Consider the following 17,515-nt stretch of genomic DNA (forward strand, 5'->3'; position numbering starts at 1 on the left):
TCAATCAGTCTAATATTGAAAGGAATAATTTACCCAAAAATAAAAAAAAGTGCTGAAAATTCACTCACCTTCAGGCTATCCGGGGTGTAGATGAGTTTGTTTCTTAATCAGAACAGATTTGGAGAAATGTAGAATTACATCCCTTGGTCAGCAGTGGGTCCTCTGCAATGAATGGGTGCCGTCAGAATGAGAGTCCAAATAGCTCATAAAAACATCACAATAATCCACACCACTCCAGTCTATCAATTTACATCAGTCAGGATTTTTTTATCAGCTGTTTGGACTCTCATTCTGATGGCACCCATTCATTGTATAGGATCAACTGGTGAGCAAGTGATGTAATGCTAAATTTCTATAGATCTGTTCCCATGAAGAAACAAACTCCTCTACATCCTGGATGGCCGGAGAGTGAGTACATTGTTTTTAGGATATTTCTATTTTTGGATGAACTTCCTTTAGTGATGTATAATGTAATTGTGAGTTTAATACTGCTTTTATACAGCACTTCACATCATAAATAATCAATGATCAAATGATTTGAAGCTTTAAGTCAATAGGTCTTTTTTTATTCAGTGTTTTTACAAAAATATTAGACAATTCTCCTTTAACTGAGATATAAAACTACTTCTGTCCCCGATGTAAAAATGAATATTGCATGAGGATGAATAATGGGATCAATGAGTACAACTTAACTTTAGTGCAACTGAAATTCCTAAATAACCAGATCCAAACATCAGTCCAGCCATGTGACCTCCACTTCATCTGTTCTGTACCTAAAAACAAAATAGACAATTAATAAATGATCACGTCACAGCTGAACAAGAAAAAAAACTTATCTTGGGTCTATATTTAATCTCAGCATGCAATGGAAAATCATTGGGCTAATGATGAAAATAGCATGGTTATCTGTGACACAAAGTCACGTGCACAAAGCAAAACGTTTTATTAAAGGAAAAACAAATATTTATGAAGGTTTTGATGTGAGAGACAACAGGGAATAGACTTTTTCACTGGAGGAAGCGTTATTATGAATTATGGATCTTTTAAGTTGTAATGTCTTTATAATGGATGTGCTTATTTTCAAACACCGCTTTTCACTTCATAAGGCATTGATGGACTGGAGTCACGTGCATTACTTTATTGTGATGTTTTTATCAGCTGTTTGGACTCTCATTCTGACGGCAGAGGATCCATTCATGGGCAAGTGATGTAATGCTAAATTTCTCCAAATCTGTTCCAATGTTTCTGATGGCTATTTGTTAAGTTGCTTACCTTTGTGTAATCCAGGAGTCTGATAGCTCTGTGACGTGACCCGAGCGGAACATTTCCCATCCGGCCTGTGCGATCATTGCTCCATTGTCTATACAAAATCTACGATTTAACATGAAGAGATTAAAAACCACTGACACTGAATGTCGTGAGTTATTTCAGCAGTGACCAACGAAAAGCCGGCCATGTTTATTACCTCTCATCTGTGGCAAAAAGTTGAGCACCTCTCTCCTTACACATGACCCCCATCATCTCCTGCAGTCGCAGGTTACCTGCAAAAAAGCGCATGCTTAGATGCTGACAAAACTGCAATACAGAGACCCAGTCTTTTCTATGAGACGAATGTAAACAAATGAGCATAAAAACACTTACAGCCGACTCCACCGACGATCAGAACCTCCTGAGAGCCGCAGTGAGCCATGGCTCTTTCTGTGATCTCCACCAGCATAGCGAACAGAGTCTACTGTCAATCCCATTATTTTTAGTCACTTTTCATAATCATAAATTAATGTGTCTTATTGGAAGCATAGTGAGCACAGGTTCAAGTACATACTTGTAGGGAGAAACACAAATCCTCAGGCGTACATTGACCTGTACTCAACAGTTTGTGAGCGGCATCCTGCATGTGAACATAATTATTTAAATTTAAAGAAGTGTAAACAGAATTTAAAGACATCTCCCAGTCATTCATCTCACCTCTATATAGGACAAAATCCCAGAAAATGGCACATCCATACCCTTCACTGTATACGGCAGATCTATATACTTGGTGCCCCTGAAGAATGAATGTGCATATTAACATCTATCAAACAAATGCTTTTACACAAATTAGGTATGTTAAAGTACATGGAAACTCACTTCTTTGCCATCTGTTCAATGTTGTAACCAGGACTGGGATCATTTGATATCTGTGAATGCAGGTGAAAATTGTAATCTTAAATTTACATACATTTTAGACAAATCATAGGTATATTTTCCAATCCTCCACAGAAAAAATTCAGAAACATACCAAATAAACATAAGGCTCTATAAATTAGTGATGTTAGGTTCTTGAACGAATCGTTCTTTTGAGCCAGTTCTCAGGAAGTAACCGGTTGAGCCGGTTCACAAATCAAACTGAATCGAACTTTAGTTCCAGGTTGATGACGCAGGACACACAGCCGAAGTAGCATGTCCAACTCAAAAAGAACTGAATGAGCCGGTTCAACCAACTGTCGAAGTTTGCCGAGGATTACCGAAGATTCTGATGAGTGAGTTGACAATACTGTGCAAGCCTGAGGCGCGTACTGGAAATATGCTTGTTAATTATGACTGTTATTCATTTACATTTTATTAAAACCTGAAAAAACCTTTCTGTCGAGTGATGTAAATAAATTTTCAGGATCCGTGAATGAAACTGTGACCATAAACACCATTAACTTAAGTGAATTATATGACAATAATCAGCAATATGCTTTCACACAAATAACTTTATTTTTGAATGTTTCAGTATGCGTTGACACAAATGAAGCATGGTGGCAGTTTTTAAATAAAGATGACACAGTCCATTAGAGGTAACGATTGGTCTAATGATCTCACCTTGGCCAGGTGGGGTGATGTAAGTGCGCCTGGGGTTTGACAGAACTTCCCCATCTCTGATGATACCCACACCAATCTTATTAGCGCTGCCCTCAAATCCAATCACCACAGTCATGGTTTCTGCTGGGAGAATGAACACAAAATACTGGGACACTGTTACACAATGTCTACCATTTTTCCCTCAAAATCTATTTCTTTATGTCTTAATGTCAATACTGCAAAAGTGCGAGTGTGTTTTTAAAAGGTTTTTAAAATTTTCTACATTAAATTTTACAATTAAAGTTAAATCTGTTACGTTATGTCTGGCTGTCAGAGGTCTGCGACACATGCTGCTGGATAAAACTGATCATTAATAGATTAAATTGTTAAATTGTTGGGATTGTCATGTTTTGGGTTAATTATAATAACTTGTATACTAATAATTATATTTTTGTTTTATCTCTTATTTAACACTGCTTCTCCACTCTTACCGCACACTCGCCGGTTGTAGGACCATAACAACAGCTAACATGGCTCTTACTAAATGCCTGGATGAAATTGATGGGAATATTAGTGCTAACAATTTAATAAATGTATATAAATATATTTTAAAGCTAATATTTGTCAATAATTTGATATACAAATATATATATAAAAACGTTTTAGTCTTTAGTTTTAGTCAGGCAATAGCTCAGACACGTCTTGATGGGGAAACATGCGCCTCATGCACATTGCAGAAAGCTTCGGCTTCCGCTCCGTGCAGAGCAGTTCATAGTTCTGCACAGATCGAGGTTTCATTATAAACTCAACTAACGATTAAAGTGTTAGGTAAGAAAGAGCTTTTTGTATATAATGAAATGCAAATTTATATTTAAAGAGTTCTCAGCGCGGTCAATATAAATTTGTCTATTATAAACGCAGAGCGCGCGAGCCATTTGTTCTTATTGTTTCATTCATTCAGGCCGCACTTTTGGCCAACGTTCAAACGTGGCTAATGTATATCCATTCCTTATTGCAGCATACTGCAAGCTCATGCATTTTGGTTTATGCAGTTCACGCATTTTATGTAAGTGATTTAATCACTTGTGTGCGAGCTATATAAGTTTTACAGCCTTTGTTTTGAGAGGTTTGCAGTGACCGATGCATTGAACACATTCCATTGCGCATGTCCTTTCTTGTAGGTGTTCGTGTGTGTGCTGTCAGTTTCTTACGCGTGTGTGGTCTTAAAACAACTGTAAGCATGCCTAAAAGAGCCAAGAAGAACGAGGAAGCTGTCGAGGGGGAGACTGGCAATGGAGCTGGTACAGAGTTTTAATACTATATTTAAAAAAAAAAGTTTGCATCTTCACAAAGTGCATCAGATAACATGGAGTTTTCTATCACAGAACCTGCAAAGAAAGAGAAAAAGGGGAAGGAGCCAGAGGCCCCAATTCTGTATGAAGATCCTCCAGATAAGATGACCAGTAAGGATGGTCGTGCATCCAACATGAAGATCACCTCCTGGAATGTGGACGGTCTGCGCGCTTGGGTCAGAAAGAACGGCCTTGATGTGAGAATTCAACATACAAGACATTGATTGTGTTTTGCATGTACTGCATGGTCCTCTTTGTGAAGTCTAGCCAGTCTCTGTGTCTTTATTTAGTATTTTTGTGTGAGTCTATGTCAGATTGGTAGAGGTATGGACTCTTCAATTTCTTTGTTTTTTGTCTGTTTGCAGTGGGTGCGCAAGGAGGATCCAGATGTGCTGTGTCTGCAGGAGACTAAGTGCGCTGAGAAAGCCCTGCCATCTGAGATCACTGACATGCCTGAGTATCCACACAAGTACTGGGCTGGATCAGAGGATAAGGAGGGTTACAGCGGAGTCGCCATGCTCTGCAAGACTGAACCACTCAGTGTCACCTATGGTATTGGTAAGTGTCTTTTTTTTCCCATATTTGTAAGGATTTCAATATTGTATGACCCATGTGAATTGCATAATCTCCATCTATGCAACGGCTGTGTTTCACTTATAGTATGCATTTAAAAACACAATGCAAACAACCATGTTTCCAAATTTGTAATCAGAATTGTTTATAAATCTTTTGTCAGCAAAGTGGATTTAAGGTCTCCCTGCAGTTTGCAAACAAAATAAAAGCACTATGTTTGAACACAAAGAAATTAAGATGGCTATTTTAATTTGAGGTTTGTCCTACTATACTAAAATTACTATTATTAATAGAAGTAATAGTAGTATTTATATACTTGTTTTTATTTTACAGTACAATAGTTTTATTGCAAGGTCATATTTCTTTATTAAGTTTTATAATTTAAATATAATATTAATGTTGTTAGTAGTAGTAGTAAATACTTATATTTTACACTACAATAGTAGTATTGCAATAGTCATGTATTTCTTTGATTTCATTATGAAATCAATCTTTTAAATCTCATTCTGCCTCAATATAGGTAAAGAGGAACATGATAAAGAAGGTCGGGTTATCACTGCTGAGTTTCCATCTTTCTTCCTGGTTACGGCGTATGTGCCTAATGCCAGTCGTGGTTTGGTGCGACTCGACTACCGTAAGACCTGGGATGTGGATTTCCGGGCCTACCTGAGTGGCTTGGACCAGCGCAAGCTCCTGGTGCTGTGTGGAGATCTGAATGTGGCCCACCAAGAGATTGATCTCAAAAACCCCAAGGGTAACCGCAAGAACGCAGGCTTCACCCCTGAGGAACGGGAGGGCTTCACCAAACTTCTGGAGGCTGGTTTTACTGACAGTTTTCGGGAGCTGTATCCGGAACAAGCCAATGCCTACACCTTCTGGACCTACATGATGAATGCTCGAGCCAAAAACGTCGGCTGGCGTTTGGACTACTTTTTGCTGTCGTCCGCCTTGCTCCCAGGTCTGTGTGACAGCAAGATCCGAAACACAGCCATGGGAAGTGACCACTGCCCTATTACCTTGTATTTGGCAGTGTAGATCAGGTTTCTCAGGGCCTCAAGCTTTTCAGTTTCATATACATCTGCATAGACACATAAGGATCTAGTCCTGTTAGTCCTAGAATAGTATTTCCTTTCTAAAACCAAATACAGGCCCACATGTAGGAATATGTGTGGTGCAGACACCCATTGAAAGGACTCGTGGATAAATTGTTTTGCAATTTTGGATCATTCTGCTGTTATTGGTCGCCTGAAATCAGATTTTGACACTAAAATATCACTAAAAATCATAATTTCAAGCTCTTATCCCACTTTATATTTGCAATGTTTAAAAAAAAAACTCAGACTGTCTAAATGACAAACACTGCCAAACTTATCAGTGTTGATTATATCAAAATGTTTTGAAGCTTGTAAAATACCTTGACCTGCAAGGATATATGATGTGTCTGATTTGTATGAAGTTAAAGATCTTTGGATTTTGTCTTTGGTGCTATTTTAACCTCTGGATTGTACATTACTCTCGACTTGGTGAAGTTAGTGGTGGTTAAATGTTACATATGCCACTTAGTTTCAAAAGACCAATGATTTTGCTTATGTGCTGTTTTTTTCCCCCCCAGAGTGTGTGTCTGTAGCCATTTTTCAGATTTTGAAATAAAGTAGTTTATAAAAAAAGAATTAGTCTCTGGTCTTATTTTCATTTTAAAGTTACACCATATAACTCTAAGTAACAAACATGTTTTAAGTATTATACTTTTCTTCTGTTGTTACTGTACAAATGAAAAAGAGGCTGATTACAATGTATTTATGCATATATTAAACAGTCATGAGTCTATATATTAAAAAGGTGAAAATAGTTTCGTTTGTAACAACACCTAGGCCTACAAAGTACAACAAATTTGATACCGTAGTCCAAACTGCTCATAAGAAGTGCGAAAATGGCGAAGACTCCTGAACGTCAATTACGTAACGTTCGCCAATGGCAGCCGGCGGTATGGTGGCTTATGAATATTAATAAGGACACGTGATCGAAACTCCCGCTAGGTCACCAAAGCAACGTTGGCTTGACTAAATTAAATATTCATGAGCTAAATCCACGGCCACATCCTTCATAATAAAAGTCGCCTCAATTTGACCAATTTATAAAATATGAACATAAATCCATAATGTTTCTGGACCCCATGCCCCAGACCAGTCTAGATTAAACCACATTAACAGTAAGACGCAAACAAAACAACAGCGAAAGGAAAGAATGGTTTGGGAGCTGGGTTTGTGAGATGGTCTCGCAAAACTAGTATAATGTGGTTTTGCACCACCAGAGGGAGAACTCGGATTACACTGTAGACCAGACTAAAGCGGATTAGACCGGAATCTGTGTCGTTCAGTCCAGTGTTTTGAAACGAACGAAATGGTCAGTTGGAAAGCGCATCGAAATTAAAAAGTATCCCGTCTGATAGCGGCTTTAATCTGAATTATGATACACAGCTGTTGAAAGTATTAATTTCGAGATTGTTTAAACTTGATTGAAGTTGTAAACAATGGAAGCGCTTTGGACCAAGAAAATCGAAGGTGAGTAATTTTTATCCTGTTTGTTTTTCCATTTTCCTAAAATGCAACACAACAAATCAGCATGTTAAAGTGAAAGCAATGTAATGAATTCAGTCATTTTCATTATCACGCAACTTCCTTTTAGATGAAAGCATAGGGTTTTAAATGCATTTTGATTCATTTAATTTCTAAGGATTTTCAAAACACAAAACAAGATATCCTAATTTAAATGCCTAATATAAAGTCAAAGCTGATTAATAACATGCATGCATATGCTGCCTCTCATTGCATTTGTTTCCTATTTGTCTTGTTTTTATATCAGACCCTCTTTTACCTGAGTGGCTTGGACCAGCGCAAGCTCCTGGTGCTGTGTGGAGATCTGAATGTGGCCCACCAAGAGATTGATCTCAAAAACCCCAAGGGTAACCGCAAGAACGCAGGCTTCACCCCTGAGGAACGGGAGGGCTTCACCAAACTTCTGGAGGCTGGTTTTACTGACAGTTTTCGGGAGCTGTATCCGGAACAAGCCAATGCCTACACCTTCTGGACCTACATGATGAATGCTCGAGCCAAAAACGTCGGCTGGCGTTTGGACTACTTTTTGCTGTCGTCCGCCTTGCTCCCAGGTCTGTGTGACAGCAAGATCCGAAACACAGCCATGGGAAGTGACCACTGCCCTATTACCTTGTATTTGGCAGTGTAGATCAGGTTTCTCAGGGCCTCAAGCTTTTCAGTTTCATATACATCTGCATAGACACATAAGGATCTAGTCCTGTTAGTCCTAGAATAGTATTTCCTTTCTAAAACCAAATACAGGCCCACATGTAGGAATATGTGTGGTGCAGACACCCATTGAAAGGACTCGTGGATAAATTGTTTTGCAATTTTGGATCATTCTGCTGTTATTGGTCGCCTGAAATCAGATTTTGACACTAAAATATCACTAAAAATCATAATTTCAAGCTCTTATCCCACTTTATATTTGCAATGTTTAAAAAAAAAACTCAGACTGTCTAAATGACAAACACTGCCAAACTTATCAGTGTTGATTATATCAAAATGTTTTGAAGCTTGTAAAATACCTTGACCTGCAAGGATATATGATGTGTCTGATTTGTATGAAGTTAAAGATCTTTGGATTTTGTCTTTGGTGCTATTTTAACCTCTGGATTGTACATTACTCTCGACTTGGTGAAGTTAGTGGTGGTTAAATGTTACATATGCCACTTAGTTTCAAAAGACCAATGATTTTGCTTATGTGCTGTTTTTTTCCCCCCCAGAGTGTGTGTCTGTAGCCATTTTTCAGATTTTGAAATAAAGTAGTTTATAAAAAAAGAATTAGTCTCTGGTCTTATTTTCATTTTAAAGTTACACCATATAACTCTAAGTAACAAACATGTTTTAAGTATTATACTTTTCTTCTGTTGTTACTGTACAAATGAAAAAGAAGCTGATTACAATGTATTTATGCATATATTAAACAGTCATGAGTCTATATATTAAAAAGGTGAAAATAGTTTCGTTTGTAACAACACCTAGGCCTACAAAGTACAACAAATTTGATACCGTAGTCCAAACTGCTCATAAGAAGTGCGAAAATGGCGAAGACTCCTGAACGTCAATTACGTAACGTTCGCCAATGGCAGCCGGCGGTATGGTGGCTTATGAATATTAATAAGGACACGTGATCGAAACTCCCGCTAGGTCACCAAAGCAACGTTGGCTTGACTAAATTAAATATTCATGAGCTAAATCCACGGCCACATCCTTCATAATAAAAGTCGCCTCAATTTGACCAATTTATAAAATATGAACATAAATCCATAATGTTTCTGGACCCCATGCCCCAGACCAGTCTAGATTAAACCACATTAACAGTAAGACGCAAACAAAACAACAGCGAAAGGAAAGAATGGTTTGGGAGCTGGGTTTGTGAGATGGTCTCGCAAAACTAGTATAATGTGGTTTTGCACCACCAGAGGGAGAACTCGGATTACACTGTAGACCAGACTAAAGCGGATTAGACCGGAATCTGTGTCGTTCAGTCCAGTGTTTTGAAACGAACGAAATGGTCAGTTGGAAAGCGCATCGAAATTAAAAAGTATCCCGTCTGATAGCGGCTTTAATCTGAATTATGATACACAGCTGTTGAAAGTATTAATTTCGAGATTGTTTAAACTTGATTGAAGTTGTAAACAATGGAAGCGCTTTGGACCAAGAAAATCGAAGGTGAGTAATTTTTATCCTGTTTGTTTTTCCATTTTCCTAAAATGCAACACAACAAATCAGCATGTTAAAGTGAAAGCAATGTAATGAATTCAGTCATTTTCATTATCACGCAACTTCCTTTTAGATGAAAGCATAGGGTTTTAAATGCATTTTGATTCATTTAATTTCTAAGGATTTTCAAAACACAAAACAAGATATCCTAATTTAAATGCCTAATATAAAGTCAAAGCTGATTAATAACATGCATGCATATGCTGCCTCTCATTGCATTTGTTTCCTATTTGTCTTGTTTTTATATCAGACCCTCTTTCATTGATGAGTTTCATCATTCCACCTTTGAGGTTACTGTGTGCAGCCATGTGGCAGGTGACTGAACAGAGACAGGTGAAGCACTATGAGATGCTGGAGGAGTTTGTAACCATGGTGACAGAGAGTGTGCCAGAGCTTCTGAATTACAATCAAAGAACCCAGCTGATACTTGGATTAAGAGCAAGGGTAACAAACCACCATGAAAAAGTTTGGGCTTTCAAGGAGAGCATTGGTTACAGTACTGTATCTCTTATTTTTCACAGCGTCTTCTAGAGTTGTGTCGTGGTAAACGTCAGGTCAACCTGGAAGACATTCAGCCTTACCTGGATCGAATCTATGCTCCTCGTGTCAAATCATGCTTAGAACCCCATTTGGAGGTTGTTGAAACATCACGCTTGCACTTAAATTAAAATTTATAGATGTTTTTAATAGACTTTATACATTACAGGTGGTTCATGAAGACATGGAGGAATCTGAGGCCTGTTTCTTAGACCTCATTCGGACCCTTATTAGCAACCCTGAAGAGAGAGAGCATTTCTTTCAGGTTACAAACACATAAACATGCTCACAACACTTGGCTTTCTGTTTTTGTTTCTTTGCCATGAAATGAATTGCCCCCCCCCCCCAAACCTGTGTAATTAACAGAACATTTTCCCAGAGGAATATGGCCCCAAGTTTGACAAAAACTTAAAGACACTTATGGAAGCCTTCCTCTTGCAGTTTGAACGGATGATGTCAGTCCCAGACCTTTCACAGGTACATCAATAAACATAAAATGTAAAAAGAACTGAACACGGTTACTGTATTATTTCTGTTACAGTTGGTCTGGTTTTGTTCCTCAGACAGTCTCTTGGCTCAGGACCTGCCCGTCTCTTCTGGAGGAATGTCTTCATTCAGTTTTTGTCCCAAAGCAGATGAAGACCCTGCTTGAACATCACAGAGCTAATGGAAGTCTTCAGGACAATGGTATAAGTTTTTACATTAAATTATGCCATATACACGTGAAAGGATATATCAGATGCTTCTATGTTGTGTAAATACAAGATGCAGTTTTGACTCTCTCGTTTAGTTGCATCTGTGTTTGTGAAGGTGTGAGCCAGATGGCTTATGCAATCAGAATGACAAAAGAACAGCTTCACAAACGAAACCCGAATTACAAAGGGATAGTTTCACTAAGGATAACCATTTGGGAAGTCTGAAAGCAATAGTTCACCCAAAAATGAAAATTTGCTTAAAATGTGCTCACTCTCAGGCCATTCAGGATAAAGATGAGTTTGTTTCTTCATTGGAACAGATTTGGAGAAATGTAACATCTCTGCAGTAAATGGGTGCCATCAGATTGAGTGTTCAAACAGCTGATAAAAACATCACAATAACCTACTAGTAATCAAAGCAATTAATGTCTTGTGAAGTGAAAATCTACATGCTTATAAGTAACAAATCCATTATTATGCTGATTTCAACTTTAAACTGTTGCATCTGGCCAAAATACCAGACTGTAATCTGTAATAACACTTTCTAGCTGTCATCATATAACCACTTAACCACACCTTAACTACTCTTCAGCAAAATGGTAATCACAAAAACTTTAAATATACAACATGTGAACATTACAAAATGCAAATAATATGGCAAAAATTAACACGTAATTAACATTTTCTTAATTAAACTAGCAGCAAATAACATTGTGCTACACAAAACACCTTCACTTAATTACTTTCTCCACAAGCACCCGACAAGTGTTTGTAAGGATGATCTTTTATTTGTCTTTTTGTCTTTCTCTGTTGTAGAGTCTCTTCACTCTGCTCATAACAGCTGTACATTTTCATCTCAGTCTCTCCCTCCGCTGGTTCGAGTCGTCATTTCCAGCGATCACACAGAATCCGGCGACCCGTCTGAATCAGGGGCCGATGTAGATGGTCAAGACAAAGATGATTGCCACACTTCTAAAACCTTGTCTGATCCTGATACGTCCTGCTGGGTGGCTAAAAAGAGAAAATTCAAAGTAGAGACAGAGGAGAGAGAGGATGAAGAGGAGGAGGATGATCAGAATTGGCCAATCACAGGTGCCGGATATAGAGAAAAGAAGAACATTGACAGCTTTCTTGGTGAAGAGCTGAATCAGACACAAACCAAAAAACACTCTAAAAAGTCCTCTAAAAAGAAAAGAGACGACAGCTCAGACGTGTCCAGAGAGTTCACATTTATCAATCATTTGGGTGCATACACAGGTCAGTTCTTCGAAATGATTCGAAATATTTATTTTGGTGAATTACTTTAATATAAGCAACCAAGCAGATTTAAACTCTTTTCTGCTTTATTTACTCAGAAGAGTCTTCCTACCAGACCTCTGACGCTTCAAAAGTCCCTTGGTCAGAGGAAGAAACATTCAGCCTCATTGACATATGGGGGAAAGACAGCGTCCAACGGAGTCTAAAAGACTGCGCCCGCAATCGACACATATTCAACCTCATCTCGAAGAAGATGTTCGAGAGAGGCTTTACCAGAACTGCAGAGCAGTGTCACACCAGGATTAAACGCTTGAAAATGAGCTTTCGACAGTGCCATGAAAACATGTGAGTTCATTTATAAATGCATTTGCAGTCAACATGAAATAGACTTTCATAATGAATATTTTTGGTTTTATCGTTATTACTGTGAAAGTCATTTAATGTTGACTTTAAAGAAAAACTTTTAGGGCCAAATAACTTTCTGTATAGTTAAAAAAGGATCCATCTTTTTACACAAGACATTAACATGACATTTACTAAGTTTAAAAGGTAAATTAGTAAGATTTTTTTTTTAAAGAAATTAAAAATTGTATTCAGCAACGATGCCTTAAATGGTCAAAAACGACAGTTAGGACTAAAAAAATAACGTTACATTTTAAAAATAAAATGCTGTTCTTTTGAACTTTCTATTCTTAAAAAAATATTTTAAAAATTTATCAGTTTCCACTAAAAATATTAAGCAGCACAACTATTTTCAACACTGATAATAAGAAATGTTTCTTGAGGAGCAAATCAGCATATTAGACTGATTTCTGAAGGATCATGTGACACTGAAGACTGGAGTAATGATGCTGAAAATTCAGCTTTGCATCACAGGCATTTTTTAAAATAAATTAAAATAGAAATTGTTTCATAATATTACTTTTTTAACTATATTTTCATATAGTTAAACATTTGAACAGAAGGGTATATGAATCTTTGAAACGTGAAACTGATTGTTTTTTATTTTTTTTGATAAAACTTTTTTTCTTCCTATGATTGCAAGTGAAATGAACGTGTGTTTTTTGGCAGTATGAAAGGAGAGAAACTGGAATGGAAGTTCTATAATGTGCTGGAGAAAATTCTGTGCCGTAAAGAATCTACAGACCAGGAAGACACTGTTACTGATGTCAGCATTCCAGAAGAGTCCTCAGGACAGCAGGCAGAAGATGACACTGATTGGGATGTTCTTGGTCATGTCGGACTAGAGGGTACTTAGAATTTTTGGACATATGCTATGAACTATTTAAGTTCTAATTCTATCTAATTAACTATTTTAATATGTTGTTAACCAAATTTTCATTTACACCCTCTCAAGACACCAGGAATATCCCATGGACAGACCAGGAAACGCAAACCCTCATCAGGATCTGGGGAGAGGACAAAACCCAGCGAGAGTTGAGAGGGGTTCTCCAGAATGGACACATCTTTGCCATGATCTCAAAAAAGATGGCTGCTCACGGCTACATCCGAACAGCAGAGCAGTGTCAGAGTCGAGTCAAAAGACTGAAGCTGTGCTTCAAACAGTCTTACGAGAGTAAACAGTGAGCGCTGTTCAACATCATTGTCAAAAAAAAAACCCATCTGACATGAAAAACTAGTGAATATAATTCAATGCAGTTGTTTTATTTTAAATAACTGAAAGTGCTGTTCTTGATTCTTTTTGCAGCATTGAAGGCAAAGAGCCAGTTGAATTTAAATTCTATAAACAGATGGAGAGAATTATGGCTAATGAAGAACCAAGCTCATCACAGATCAAAGAGGAGGAGTCAATGGACATTGAATTTCAGGTGTACAAGTGCCAGGAAATAGGTTTGTTCCTGTCATCTTTGTAAATATTGTATTGTGTAAGTCTATTGTTCAAAAGTTTGAGGTCAGTATGATTTTTTGAAAGTAATTATTTTAATACGTAAGGATGCATTAAATCAAAAGTGACAGTAAATAAATTTACAATGTTACCAAAGATGTCAAATAAATGCTGTTCTTTTGGACTTTCTATTAATCAAAAATCCAGAAAAACAGTCATATTTTCTACTACACAAAGTAGTAAGCAGCACAACTGTTTTTAGCACTGCTAATAATAAGAAATGTTTCTTGAGCAGCAAATCGGCATATAAGAATGATTTCTGAAGGATCATGTGACACTGAAGACTGGAGTAATAATGCTGAAAATTCAGCTTTGCATCACAGGAATAAATTACATCTTAAAATATATTACAATAGAAAACAGTTATTTTAAATTGTAATAATATTTCACTGTTTTTACTGTATATTTGATCAAAAACGCTTCTTTCAAAAATTTTTTTAAAAATCTTACCGACCCCAAACCATTTTAAATGACACACAAAGAGCACACGCAGCATAAATTGATCTTCTAGCCATTTCATTTATCATGAATGGGGATTCATACATTTTTAAGTGTCTAATACTTTTTGGGGTCACTGTGTCATGTCCGCCTGTCATCACCCAACATAGAAACAGCAATGAACTGCATGGACGATAGAAAGAAGGTCGCCTGGTCCGATGCCGAGACACTGATTCTCCTCCAGTTATGGGGCAATGAACAAGTCCAGCAGAACCTTCAACGTTGCCCTCACAATGGCCACATCTACTCAGAGATCTCTGAGAAACTGAATACCCATGGATACCTGCGCTCCGCTGAGCAATGCCACACCAGAATCAAACGACTCAAAATCAGCTACAGGCAGTGCAGGGACAGCATGAGGTCAGTGAAGATATTCCAAAGGGGTTTATGTTATACAGCTTAAAATAAGAGTGCCATCACATTAGCACATTATTTATAAATATGGCCTAAGCACTAAATATAATTTCAGTGTGTGTTTTTTCTGTGCAGTTCACCTGAAGCTGAACGTGTAGAATTCAAGTTCTATGATCTGATGGAAGACATTTTTCAAAGGAATGCTTCTTCTAAAGGGTCAGGAGATAACGAATCCAACAAAGGCATCAAATCAGGTACTTTTATTAAACATCTAGTTATAGTGTGCAAGATCTGAAATGTGTATTCTTTACTTTACTAACCTGCAGGCCATCCAAGATGTTGATGAGTATGTTTATTGGAACAGATTTGGAGAAATTTAGCATTCCATCACTTGCTCACCAATGGATCCTCTGCAGTGAATGGGTGCCGTCAGAATGAGAGTCCAAACAGCTGATATAAACATCACAATAATCCACACCACTCCAGTCCATCAGTTAATGCCGTGTGAAGTGAAAAGCTGTGTGTTTGTAAGAAACAACTCCATGGAGTGGTGTGGATTATTGTGATGTTTTTATCAGCTGTTTGGACTCTCATTCTGATGGCACCCATTCACTGCAGAGGATCCATTGGTGAGCAAGTGATTGAATGCTAAATTGCCAAATGCCAAATCTGTTTTAATTTTATATCATAGTACATGAAATAAGGGTTATATATTACAGTATATTAGTTTTTTTGCCAAAAATTCAGCCCAAAATGATTCTATAAATTGTAGTAATGCCTGTTTTTGTTACACCAGTAAAAATAAAGTCTTTCCTTCTGTCAGAATCTCAGGACACCTGCAACAGTGTAGACCAGACAACATCCTGGTCAGACTCTGAAACTGTAGCTCTAATAGATGTTTGGGCAGAAAATGAGGTGCAGGAAGCCCTGAGAGGATCCGTCCATAACATCCACGTGTTTACCGATATAGCAGAGAAAATGAACAATCAGGCATTCTTCAAAACACCAGAGCAATGCAGATGGAAGATCAAGAACCTGACAAAGAATTTCCGCCAGTGTTATGAAAGGAAAAAGTGAGTTTATTTTTGCTTGTTGACACTGGCTTTAACTTTTCATCCACTTTGTTTAATAATTTCCTCTATATTGTTCTCATCTAGATGTGGCATAGAGAAAGTAGATTGCAAGTACTATGATAAACTGGAGCAGGTTCTGGGTGATGAGGCCTTTTCCATGGATGTCTGTGATGAAGATGATCAAGATGCAGGTTTGTGACTTTGAAATTCATTCATTCATTACTTCATTTTGTTTAGGGTGGATCTCACAGGTCACATTTCACCCCAAAATAACAATTTACAACAATCAGGTCTCCTTTAGACATTTTACTTCAGACTTTCTTATCATTACAGTTACTGATCATCATTACTGTATTCAGTGTTTTTGTTTTCATCCATTTGTTCTCCCTCAGAATACCAGCAGGCAGCCATGGTAGCCGTATCTGAGTCCGGCAGGAAGATGACCTGGTCAGACCGGGAGACGCAGGCCCTGCTGGACATCTGGGGTGATGACCGTGTGCAGCACAGCCTCATGTCCTGCCCGAAAAACAGGCACATATACAGATATATTTCAAAGAGAATGATGGCACTGGGTTTCAACCGAACAGGCGTGCAGTGCCATTCTCGTGTGAAGAGACTCAAGTCCCAGTTTTACTATGATGGGTGAGTGAGAACCAAACTCAGCAGGCTTTAGTACTGGTTACATACATGTTAAAGATTATTGCATTGATGACTAGTTCTTAAATGTTATGTTCAGAATGCAATAATTGTGTACTGCACAGCATACACTACAGATCAACATTTTTGAATAATTACAATTTAAGACATAAGAGACTTCTTTAAATAAATTAAAAGAAAGCTGCTCAAGAAAGCTGCATTTATTTGAATAAAAATACAGTCATATTTTGGAATATTATTGCAATTTTAATAGTTTCCTATATTAATATATTTTAAAATCTAATTTATTCTTGTGATGGCAAAGCTGAATTTTCTGCATCATTACTCCTGTCTTCAGTGTCACATGATCCTTCAGAATCATTCTAATATGCTGCTGAAGAAACATTTCTTATTATTATCAGTGGTGTTGCTTAATATTTTTAGTGGAAATCATGACACGTTTTTTTTTTTGAATCCTATAATGAATGTAAAATTTAAAACAATAGCATTTGTTTGAAATATAATTTTTTTGTAACATAAAAGTCTTAATTTGTCGTTGCTGAATATAAGTATTTTTCTTTCTTAATCTATCTTACCCCAAACTTTTGACTATTCTTTTAAATTGTAATATTTCACAATATTACTTTTTTTTAAATGTATTTTTAATTAAACGCAGCCTCAGTGAGCATATTCAACATGTTTCAAAACATTCAAATGTGATGTATATGGATAATATGCAGTGTTGGGAAGGTTACTTTGGAAATGTAATAGGTTACAGATTACAAGTTACCCTACTTAAAATGTAATAAGTAGTGTAACTTTTCAATTACTTTATTAAAGTAATGTAACTGATTACATTTGATTACTTTTTGATTACTTTTCTAAATTTCTAATGTTTTCAACTGTTAATCATTTTCAAACATTTACACCATGCAGGGTTAACCTTACAGTAGTGCTCAACACTGTCAGACTTTCAAAATCCTTCATC

General features: G+C 37.2%; 3 protein-coding genes and 1 pseudogene across 6 annotated transcripts in view; 3 read left to right on the top strand and 1 right to left on the bottom strand.

Moving 5' to 3' along the window:
* Positions 1-555: 555 nt before the first annotated feature.
* Positions 556-3,385, bottom strand: LOC107725941 (probable tRNA N6-adenosine threonylcarbamoyltransferase; annotated as a pseudogene).
* Positions 3,386-3,539: 154 nt separating this feature from the next.
* Positions 3,540-6,389, top strand: LOC107725930 (DNA-(apurinic or apyrimidinic site) lyase). 2 transcript variants are annotated; one of them, XM_016535357.1, is made up of 6 exons: positions 3,540-3,654; positions 3,845-3,892; positions 4,008-4,127; positions 4,212-4,375; positions 4,544-4,736; positions 5,272-6,389. In XM_016535357.1, the coding sequence occupies exons 2-6, from the start codon at positions 3,859-3,861 to the stop codon at positions 5,784-5,786; spliced, it is 1,026 nt and encodes a 341-aa protein (XP_016390843.1). In that variant the 5' UTR covers positions 3,540-3,654; positions 3,845-3,858; the 3' UTR covers positions 5,787-6,389. The 2 variants fall into 2 exon arrangements, with proteins under 2 accessions (XP_016390843.1, XP_016390844.1); XM_016535358.1 differs by lacking the exon at positions 3,845-3,892.
* A 292-nt stretch (positions 6,390-6,681) lies between these two features.
* Positions 6,682-8,597, top strand: LOC107725907 (DNA-(apurinic or apyrimidinic site) lyase-like). The gene is made up of 2 exons (XM_016535323.1): positions 6,682-6,735; positions 7,614-8,597. The coding sequence occupies exons 1-2, from the start codon at positions 6,682-6,684 to the stop codon at positions 7,992-7,994; spliced, it is 435 nt and encodes a 144-aa protein (XP_016390809.1). The 3' UTR covers positions 7,995-8,597.
* Positions 8,598-9,297: 700 nt separating this feature from the next.
* LOC107725918 (uncharacterized) overlaps positions 9,298-17,515 on the top strand; it is a 15,380-nt gene continuing 7,162 nt past the window's right edge. For 2 of the 3 annotated variants that reach the window (XR_001638178.1, XM_016535334.1), the window contains exons 1-16: positions 9,298-9,520; positions 9,822-10,015; positions 10,093-10,206; positions 10,278-10,373; positions 10,475-10,585; positions 10,672-10,795; positions 11,620-12,060; positions 12,159-12,405; positions 13,132-13,310; positions 13,418-13,643; positions 13,769-13,911; positions 14,575-14,824; positions 14,954-15,072; positions 15,642-15,891; positions 15,976-16,082; positions 16,284-16,533. Coding sequence is in view for 2 of the 3 variants with exons in the window: in XM_016535334.1 (XP_016390820.1) it covers positions 9,490-9,520; positions 9,822-10,015; positions 10,093-10,206; positions 10,278-10,373; positions 10,475-10,585; positions 10,672-10,795; positions 11,620-12,060; positions 12,159-12,405; positions 13,132-13,310; positions 13,418-13,643; positions 13,769-13,911; positions 14,575-14,824; positions 14,954-15,072; positions 15,642-15,891; positions 15,976-16,082; positions 16,284-16,533 (2,882 nt within the window). In the remaining variant the exon portion in view is untranslated. The remainder of the gene's footprint in view (positions 9,521-9,821; positions 10,016-10,092; positions 10,207-10,277; positions 10,374-10,474; positions 10,586-10,671; positions 10,796-11,619; positions 12,061-12,158; positions 12,406-13,131; positions 13,311-13,417; positions 13,644-13,768; positions 13,912-14,574; positions 14,825-14,953; positions 15,073-15,641; positions 15,892-15,975; positions 16,083-16,283; positions 16,534-17,515) is intronic. The other variant, XM_016535335.1, reaches the window with a different exon arrangement.

The sequence above is a fragment of the Sinocyclocheilus rhinocerous genome, unplaced genomic scaffold (genome assembly GCF_001515625.1).
Source record: "Sinocyclocheilus rhinocerous isolate Xijiao unplaced genomic scaffold, SAMN03320098_v1.1 scaffold395, whole genome shotgun sequence".
NCBI classification, from domain to species: domain Eukaryota; kingdom Metazoa; phylum Chordata; class Actinopteri; order Cypriniformes; family Cyprinidae; genus Sinocyclocheilus; species Sinocyclocheilus rhinocerous.

Coding starts and splice junctions, on each gene's coding strand:
- LOC107725930 (XM_016535357.1), top strand. CDS start 3,859: ATGCATTTTGGTTTATGCAGTTCACGCATTTTAT. Junction 4,128..4,211: donor GGAGACTGGCAATGGAGCTG/GTACAGAGTTTT, acceptor TTTCTATCACAG/AACCTGCAAAGAAAGAGAAA. Junction 4,737..5,271: donor CAGTGTCACCTATGGTATTG/GTAAGTGTCTTT, acceptor GCCTCAATATAG/GTAAAGAGGAACATGATAAA.
- LOC107725907 (XM_016535323.1), top strand. CDS start 6,682: ATGGCGAAGACTCCTGAACGTCAATTACGTAACGTTCGCCAATGGCAG. Junction 6,736..7,613: donor TTCGCCAATGGCAGCCGGCG/GTATGGTGGCTT, acceptor TTTTTATATCAG/ACCCTCTTTTACCTGAGTGG.